General features: G+C 37.4%; 1 protein-coding gene across 1 annotated transcript; it reads right to left on the reverse strand.

Moving 5' to 3' along the window:
- Window positions 1–6,019: 6,019 nt before the first annotated feature.
- LOC107595626 (iroquois-class homeodomain protein irx-1-like) lies at window positions 6,020–8,915 on the reverse strand. Its single transcript, XM_016286099.1, has 4 exons — window positions 8,503–8,915; window positions 6,920–7,883; window positions 6,698–6,770; window positions 6,020–6,265 (listed from the first exon to the last, which is right to left on the reverse strand). The coding sequence occupies exons 1-4, from the start codon at window positions 8,746–8,748 to the stop codon at window positions 6,220–6,222; spliced, it is 1,329 nt and encodes a 442-aa protein (XP_016141585.1). The 5' UTR covers window positions 8,749–8,915; the 3' UTR covers window positions 6,020–6,219.
- Between the last annotated feature and the right edge of the window lie 1,109 nt (window positions 8,916–10,024).

The following is a 10,024-nucleotide window of genomic DNA, read 5'->3' on the forward strand; positions in this document are numbered from 1 at the left end:
AAACACAGCCCTGACATCTAAAACAAGGGAACATTTGGGCTGTCAGTGAAAATTAAATAGACGTCTAACCATAGCCCAAGAATAGACTAGCCATCAAATAGACAGCTAATGGATGACTACATATACACATCTAATAGACAACAAAATAATGGCTAAATAATAATTTTTACTCAAATAAAACAGGTTCTCATAGATGGCAATCCAAACATATAAATAAATATAAAGCTTTTATTAAGATTTTTTTTTTTGACAACTTAAATTATCAAATAATGACAATGAAATTAAATATTATAAATACAATACAATTAAATATAAATATTATGATTAAAAACTAACAAGTTAAGATAATACAAATAAAGAACGACAAAATAAAATATTTTAAATAACTTAAGATAGTTCGAAATAAAAATCTAGAGCATATAATCACACTTAACATTAAACATTATGTATAAATGGCAAAGTAAAATAAAAAAACTAAAAAACAAAAAAGTTAACTTTTGTTGGTTTACTTATTTCAACTACCTACCAACAGTGAAATTAAAAGGAAATCGTTGGTTTTATTTATGTTGTTTTTTCTTTTCTACTCTATTCAACCAGTTATTAAAAAAAAAACACAATACATATCTTGTTTTTATCACCATTACCTGTAATGACCGAGAACAGTGCAGTCTTTTCAAATGCCTTCTGCAACGGACAACCTCCCTTCATGTTGAATTTGGAATTTTTTTAAAGATTGTTTATTTTTTTACGATTACTTCATGTCTCATTCACCGGCAACAAAACATTACAGTACAAAGTGCATAATATTACAATAATAACGCCTGGGGTATGCAATTACATGCGTTGACAGACAGGTAAGACAACCTATCATAATCTTCAGACAGAAGAATCTGATTGGACTAACATTTTATGGTCCTACGCCTTCCACAGATGATATAAATACATTTAGACCACTTAACTTGATTGTTAAGTGATTGCAATCAGGATGTAAAGAGACATTCAACCAGCATAACAAAAAATATTTTTGAATCAAATCACCTACCGTACCTTTAAATTAATCACAACATGGCTTACTTACCCACTAAACTGTCACGGTTCCTACATATGATTACAAAAATTTAGATAAATAATGAACACATGTCAAAACAAAAGCACAGATACTTACTTGACCAAAGTAGGAATGTCCTTTAACGTTTACTGTTTGCCCTTTGTTCGCCCGTTGCTCTCCAACAGGTTGCTCTCTGGTGTAAAAATGAAAAAATGGCGGAAATGTTTATCGCGATATATGGCAACAGTGAACTCTACTAACTTTCAAGTCTTGCGTTCTCAGTAGTCAAATCTAAGTAGGCTACAGTTGTCATCTGGCAGTTGAGAAATGTAGTTGCATTTTTATTTAACTTAAAATGAAAGACGATCAAATAATATCATATAATGTGCATGAATGTTATGTGTGACAGCAAAAATAGTGCTAATTCAAATGTTTCAAAAGTTTACTTGCATTTGATGATATGATGACATGCATCCCACAAGCTGTGTGGGCAGAAATTACATGTAAACAATTTTAAGACTATTTTGGCTATACTCATCACTGGTCTGAATAGGGCTATAGCCAAGCCGTTTAAATTAGGCCCCTGATTGCGTCGATTCTGCTGAATGGGCTAAAGCCTGTCCAATTCAGAGCTAAATGGTGGCTACAGATCAGCCATGAAATGAAATGAGACTTACATCTTGTAGTTATTATTGACATTGCGAACATGATGGGGTATCAACCATGCACTGCCTGGCCAAAAACTACAATGAATCAGTTTTGATTCATCAGTTAAGTGGGCTACAAATAGCTGCTCTGACTACGAGCTAAATCATGGCTACACATAGAACATGTCAAAGAGATGAAACCAAACACCTTAGCTGCGTCCCAAATGACGCACTATACACTATGCACTCATACACTATACACTTATGTACTCAACCATGTAGTGCATGAATTCTATAAGGTTATTTTGTTATTCATAATCGGGGTCTGATAGCCCCTCCCCCTTTGCTACGTAATTAAAGCTGCGACAGTTGAGTTCATGAAGTGTCCTACATTCCACACTTCAGGTGCGTCCCAAATTGCATACTTATGCACTATTCTGTGACGTTTTGTAGTATAAATAGTGCGAGTAGTGCGTTCACACTGAAAATTCCAAAAAGAAAAAGTGCGCTTTAAATACCCGGATGATGCACTTAACCTAAAAAAATGAAGTGTGGAATGTTGGACACTTCATGCACTCAACTGTCGCAGCTTTAATTAGGTAGCGAACGGGGAGGGGGTATCAGACCCGATTATGAATGACAAAATAACCTTACAATTCATACACTACATGATTGAGTACATAGTGTATGAGTGTATAGTGCGTCATTTGGGACGCAGCTTGTGTTTCACACTCTAAACACTAACAACCTGTACGCATTAAGAACGGTTTACTTGCATTTGATGATATGATGACATGCATCCCACAAGCTGTGTGGGCAGAAATTACATGTAAACAATTTTAAGACTATTTTGGCTATACTCATCACTGGTCTGAATAGGGCTATAGCCAAGCCGTTTAAATTAGGCCCCTGATTGCGTCGATTCTGCTGAATGGGCTAAAGCCTGTCCAATTCAGAGCTAAATGGTGGCTACAGATCAGCCATGAAATGAAATGAGACTTACATCTTGTAGTTATTATTGACATTGCGAACATGATGGGGTATCAACCATGCACTGCCTGGCCAAAAACTACAATGAATCAGTTTTGATTCATCAGTTAAGTGGGCTACAAATAGCTGCTCTGACTACGAGCTAAATCATGGCTACACATAGAACATGTCAAAGAGATGAAACCAAACACCTTAGCTGCGTCCCAAATGACGCACTATACACTATGCACTCATACACTATACACTTATGTACTCAACCATGTAGTGCATGAATTCTATAAGGTTATTTTGTTATTCATAATCGGGGTCTGATAGCCCCTCCCCCTTTGCTACGTAATTAAAGCTGCGACAGTTGAGTTCATGAAGTGTCCTACATTCCACACTTCAGGTGCGTCCCAAATTGCATACTTATGCACTATTCTGTGACGTTTTGTAGTATAAATAGTGCGAGTAGTGCGTTCACACTGAAAATTCCAAAAAGAAAAAGTGCGCTTTAAATACCCGGATGATGCACTTAACCTAAAAAAATGAAGTGTGGAATGTTGGACACTTCATGCACTCAACTGTCGCAGCTTTAATTAGGTAGCGAACGGGGAGGGGGTATCAGACCCGATTATGAATGACAAAATAACCTTACAATTCATACACTACATGATTGAGTACATAGTGTATGAGTGTATAGTGCGTCATTTGGGACGCAGCTTTGGTTTTTTTATTGAAGTGCATCATCCGGGTATTTGAAGTGCATTTTTTCTTTTTGGAATTATCAGTGTACGTACTAATCGCACTATTTATACTACAAAACATCGAATAGTGCAGCGTTTCTCAACCCTGGTCCTGGGCGCCCCCCAGCACTGCACATTTTGTGTGCCACTGTCTCCCTAATCAAACACACCTGATTCAACTCATTAGCTCATTAAAAGAAACTCCAGAACCTGAAATGGGTGTGTCAGATAAGGGAGAAAAAACAAATTTGCAGTGTTGGGGGGCGCTCAGGACCAGGGTTGAGAAACACTGGAATAGTGCATAAGTAGGCTACGTGATTTGGGACACACCTCTTGTAATCACTGTTGACTTTGCTTACATGGTATCAAACACATTGCAAGTTATTTTGGCAAAAACAACATGTAACCAAATTCAAGGTTATTTTGGCTAGAAGTGGTTTACTCATAGCCGGACTAGTTAACCGAGACGGTGAAATGACGGCTATTGCTTGCTGAGTAGTCAAGAACCATAATGGAAAAAAAAGCTGCTTGACAAGAAAAAGGGGCCATGCTGAAAAAAAACATTGAAGACATTTTTATGGATTTAAAAACAATCAAAAGTAAAAGATTCATAGCAATGATTTTAACCAAATTTTTGACAGTTGAGGTACTTGCTTGATGGTCAGGAAGTCACCAAACATTTACACTCACTGGAGTGATTCATTTTCATATCAAGCAAAAAAAATAAGTAATTGTCAAACAACAGTCAGTGCTTTAATGGACCTGGTTTATTTCCCACACGCACTCTCCAAGTGCTCCGTGTTCCTGGCCCCAGTTTGACCTTTGGGTTTGAACTTAAGTTTTATGAACTTCTAGTTGAGCACCTTGTTTTCTGGAATGTGCGGTCTTGTTGACGTCTTGTATCCCGAAAAGCTTTCAGAATGTCTTTTTACTGATTGGGGATCATGTGTTTGATTAGGACATCCATAAATCAGTCTGTTTGCCACACAGTAAGAATGTGACCCGATCCAGATGTGCCTCTGTCACTAACTTTCTCTGTTCCTCTCTCTCTAAAACACTTACTTTACTGCAGCATCTGTGACAGAGAAAACAGAATATAAACACACTTCCAAACACTGAAAATTAATTCACGTCTTCACATAAACCTTTTTGGCCCGGGCAGTGGTTTATTTTCTCTGAAGGTTTGCGGAGGTCGTCACTTCAGAGGTCCCGCGAGAGGTCCCTGATTTTCACGCTTGAGTATGTAACAATTTATAATAAGTTAGTTATAATAAGTTAAAATCTGTATAGCCTAGGTATATTTTAGTTCAGTTATGCTGTAATGAAACAAAGTCAATGTTGTAAATTGCTACCCTCGTGTTGTTAAATCATACCTCGGCGCGTTATCAATAGTTAGAATGCTGCAACGTGTTGCTTCAAAATTCTTTTTGGTTTTAAAATAATAAAGCAAAACATATAAAACAAGCTTTTTAGCGAATGACCGCTTTATCTTGATGTTGATACACCACAGAGCTCCAGTAGTTCAGGTGTAGCTCGTCCTGTTTTAGCAGGCCTTTATATTCTACTTATGACTGACATAATCTCCATGCACACCCCACTCTCCTCCGAGTAGCTATAACACACATGCTGTGCGCTGGCATTTGAACAGCTGCGATCCATATTCCTCTGTCTCCATATTTCAGTCAGCTGTCGAGGTTGTGTAAGGAGAGCTTTCGCCTTCTGTTGAAACCGAGCTATGAACTCTCAAACAATTTAATCGTGCATAACTAGTCATTTGTTTGAATTGCAGCAACTTGTTTCTGCGTTTTGATAAAAAAAACAAAAAATCTCAAAAGTAATTCAGTTCAAAAACATGCATCCTCTCACCTTATTTTTTAAACACATCACTTTGAATGAGACTGACATTTTTAAAGAGGTTTCTACGTTTGTCACATTTTGTGATTTCTTGCTAGGTAACATGAAATACTAACTAATGTTGCAATACCTTTGCATTAACGGATTCTATTTTTATCGTATTTTTTCTTTAATAAATAGCGCTTATTCATGTAGCCTTTCGATTCTTTTGAGAATTTGAATAATTTTGCATTCTAAACAAATTCGAGAAACCTGCCAATAGATGTCGCCGTTGCCTACTTACGGTTATTTCCAAGCGGTAGCTTGACATGTTTCTACACACTGACAACTTTAACATGCTTTGGTAAAATCATCTTCAGTTGTTTTCCACGGTATTACGAATTAACTGGTGTTGATGCATATTTTTTTGTAAATCAACGGTTTAATACAATATAATTTAGATCATATGTTGACATGTTCATAATATGCCGTATCATTAAAGTTATATAAATGTTATTTTTCCACTTATTAATATTATTTCACCATTTTTAACATATAATTTGCTTGCACAATTAAAGTAGCAAGACGACAGTAACGAAACTACTCTGTGTCTTCATTCAGTCGTGGCTTTTGAATAAATAACTCACAATTATTCAACTTAAGAGAATGGATTTCAGTAACACAGTTCATCTCATTTAGTTTATTACACAAAAATATATAATTTTCACAATTTCTGACAAATAACTCTTATTAACTCTGTAAAAGAAATGCTGGCGAGCTACACGGAAAACTCAAACGTGCTGAAATGAAATTTAAATGGAAATACAAAATATATATACATATATATATTGCAGGATGGGAGCGCATTAAGAAATACAAAAATTATTTTGGTCTATCTGATGACGTATATGTTGTTATTGTATTGTCACATTTTAGTTTCGTTAAATAATTTAGAGGTTTCTGATAAGTTCTGTGTTCATGAAATAGTCTTCAGAGCGCGCTGTGATGTTTCATGATGAGACCTGTGTGAGTAGAGAAATGGGGAAAATTAGTACAAATGTATTTCAAACAAATGACACGCAAAGTCAAAAGTGATCTCGATGCAAATAACTTATTTTCTCCGCTTAGTAGTTGAATTGCTTTAATTAAGCAATTAACAAGCCACACATCAGTATTTAGGAGTATTAATAAAAATGTGTTAATCAAAGTTTAATTGCTATTTAAATGTAAATGAAAGAGTTTCTAACCATTTGAATGCATTTAATAATGCTGAATGATAGCTAGCTTATATCTGATGGTGCTCATTAGCCATTACAACATGTTAAGGAAGGTTGTTATAAAATGACTCCGACTGTTCTTTTGACTTATGTGTGAAGTGAAACTGTGTTTTTGTAATTATTAAAGCTAATAAAAGTTTGATGCAATTAAAACCGTTCGTGTAGGCTATAATTTACCTGTCGTGGATGACTGGGAACGGTGGTCTGGACGCGAGTGTTGGAGATTCAATTCTCTGAAGGTTCTCTTGATCTAAATACAATTCAAAAGGGGAAATAAATGAAAACGTATTTTTTTAAACTAACGTTTAACCAAATAGTCGAGACTAAAAATGTTGTTGGATAATGTGACAAAAATATCAATCACAATCTTGTAAAGGACTTTGCATACTGAAAACGAACCATTATGTTTAGGACTGAAACTGTCGGATGAGTTGTCGCTGTCTAGACATGGAGACCCAGAGGCAGATGAGGGTTTCGTAACGGGGCTGTGGTTTGGGATGTTAGTGTTTTGACTCAAAAGTGAGCGCACACCCATCAGAGAATTTGCACTGAGGAAAGCGGCGCTCGCCCAGTTGTGTAGTTTCCCAATCTGGCACGTATAAATCCCGTTAGTGGAGAGGAAAGCGGGATGGGGCGAGGGTGAGGCCCTGAGGCCTGCGGGCGTCGAGGAGACACCGAGTTTCTGCGTGTTATCGGGACTTGTGGCCGTCTCCGCCAAGGACCAGATTTTGGGTTTGCTGTTCCCAGGCCGCTGACACACCGGTCCACAAGGAGACACCTCACCAACGCTTTTGACCACACTCTGCTCTTTATTACTACTCGACATAGGGCTGTCCGTGTTTTTAAGTGCTGATGGTGAGGATAATATCCGCGGTGTTTCCACGTTTTCTCTCTCGCGCTGATTATCCGAGCTGTCCTTGTTCTGATCTCCTCTGGGCTCCTCAGGCTTGTCCATATCGATGGTCTCTAGATCGATTTCTTCCTCGTCGTCGTTTTTGTCCGCGTCGTCGTCATTGTCGCTGTCGAAAATTCGTCCGTCTCTGTCTTCCGCGCTGCGACCCCAGGTCACTTTATTCTCCTTCTTGAGTCTCCGGCGCGCGTTGGCGAACCAGGTGGACACCTGCGTAAGGGTCATCTTAGTGATGATGGCCAGCATGATCTTCTCGCCCTTGGTGGGGTAGGGGTTCTTTTTATGCTCCTGCAACCATGCTTTCAGTGTGCTGGTGGTCTCTCTGGTAGCGCTCTTAGCCCGGGCCGGATCACCGTACTGGTACTGGCCGTATGGGTAGAAACCGGGCGCAGCGTGGACTGCAAATCCTGGTGGGTGAGCCCCGGGGTTATCCTTCAACTCATACTGCGACCCCTGGGGATTGGAAAAGTGTCAAATAAGTACAAGTATAAATTATGAGTAAAAGTGTTTAAACTCTCAGAAATAGGCCTGTGTAACAGAACGACTAGTAAGGTGTAGGATCTCTGGAACTGTTGCAACAAACATTTTAGCTGCAGTTAACTTTAAAACAACCAATTGAAAACTCATATTTAAATCATTAACCGCTACAATTACAAATTATTAGCCTACATGTAACTAGTCATTATTTAACGATTTTTACTAAATGGAAAGGTTTGCAAAAAGTTCATGAATTAGTTCAAATATAAAAGCAAAATTAATCATAAAAATAAATACAATAAGCATAACTCGTGGTTTCATTTTTTTAATTAAAGTTTTGTATCAGTTTGTGTGAGTGAAAAAATTACCAATTATATTTTTTTCTTTTTAACTAGACATTTATTGATATTTAAAAAAAAAAATATATATATATATTTCATGACATGATTATATCATGCATTTGATAAAGATTAGTTATTGTGATTGTGGCAATTATGATTTAACCGTGACATTAATGCTTCATTCATCAATTCAAAAATAGATATTTATCCGCGGCAAAGAACTGTAGGGAAAAAAAAGGTACAAGGTATCTTACCATCTGAGAGAGCAGGGCCAGCTCGGCACTGTTGTAAGGTAAGAAGGCGCTATAGTTTTGCACGGTCCACGGATTCGCGTACATGCCGAGCATTGGCGTGATCGCAGCCGCTGCAGTCGCGGGATTTGCGCTGTTCTCCGAGCTTCCCTCGCGTGGAGAGGACGGCATGACAGCCGTGCGCTCCGCTCCGTACACCTCTTGGGAGGCGTTTAGGAACTGTGGGTAACACAGCTGGGGGAACGACATGTCCAACTCCCGAGGAACTCTGATGGAGATTTACAACTCTGCTGGAGATTTACAGGAGAGAAGGGCAATCCACTTTCAATCACAGCGATAACTCTCGCTTGGTGCAGAAGCGCGGTCTCGTCAGGAGGAACGTCTAGTGATGCGTCGACCCTCTGGACCTCTCACAATTTGAAGTTGACGGCTTGATTGGCATGCTACTTAAGCGCGAGGCCCCTCCTATCCGAGGCCACGCGATAACTAGACTGCAGTGTGTATTATTGTGTGGCAGTGTAAACCAAGTACTTCAATCTTGTTCGCCTTGAAGTGTTGAATATGACAAGAAATATCGAAATCTTTAAACATAAAATAAGAAAATGTATATTATAACAATATTAAAAGCTACGTTGCTTAACATATCGTTTTTTGACATTCTGAACTTCCTATCCTAAACGGATATTTAAATGTATTGATTTAGAAAAAGATTAAAACGATACTATGAAATTGTTAATTAAACTGTTGATTTGTCAACTATTATGGTAAAAACATTTTAAAAGACGATACATGCATTTTTACTGTAAAACTGTCTACTTGTAGTCTATATTTTAGTTAGTATAAAGTATATATAGAATACTTTCAGTAATATATTGTTGAAATGTTTTTTATTAAAAGGTATGCTTTAGTTAACAGTATAAATCTTATAATTTAAGGGACATTTCCAGAAGTGTTAATAGAGAGACACATTTTTATGAATTTTATGAAGCCTTACATTATTATGAAGCGTCATTTTACGACGCCAAACATATTTCAGTGTCTTATATAATTGAGTATATTGACATTTAAAATTGAATGACACATTTGAATTTACAGTCACCAAAATTCAGAGATGTAATGCTTGTTACATCCCCACATTACCGTGAATTTAACAAAAATATTCATAGGCTAAATGTAACAAATTGTCCGTGTTCATTATTTTCTCCAGTAGCCTATTAGAATCAGACTAGGCGGATTTAGTAAAGCAAATGCCTTTTCCGATTTAAAATTTTTTTTTTTGAGAACTAAAAGTGTTCGTTAAAGTTTGCCATCATTGTCCATCCATGATTAAATGCATTTGTCCATTTTCCAGTCAATATTTCATGTTTTATTAAGCATTTTCCACACGCGCATGCAACACTAGGGTTTGTAGAAGCAGCTTCAACGTCTGGTAGTGTGGACTGGTGAAGAAGGTAATAAAGGAGCGTAATAGTGATTTGATGGAGCGGAGAGAATCATCATCATCATCATCATCATCATCATCATC

This window comes from Sinocyclocheilus grahami, unplaced genomic scaffold (genome assembly GCF_001515645.1).
Source record: "Sinocyclocheilus grahami isolate Dianchi unplaced genomic scaffold, SAMN03320097.WGS_v1.1 scaffold205.1, whole genome shotgun sequence".
Taxonomy (NCBI): Eukaryota; Metazoa; Chordata; class Actinopteri; order Cypriniformes; family Cyprinidae; genus Sinocyclocheilus; species Sinocyclocheilus grahami.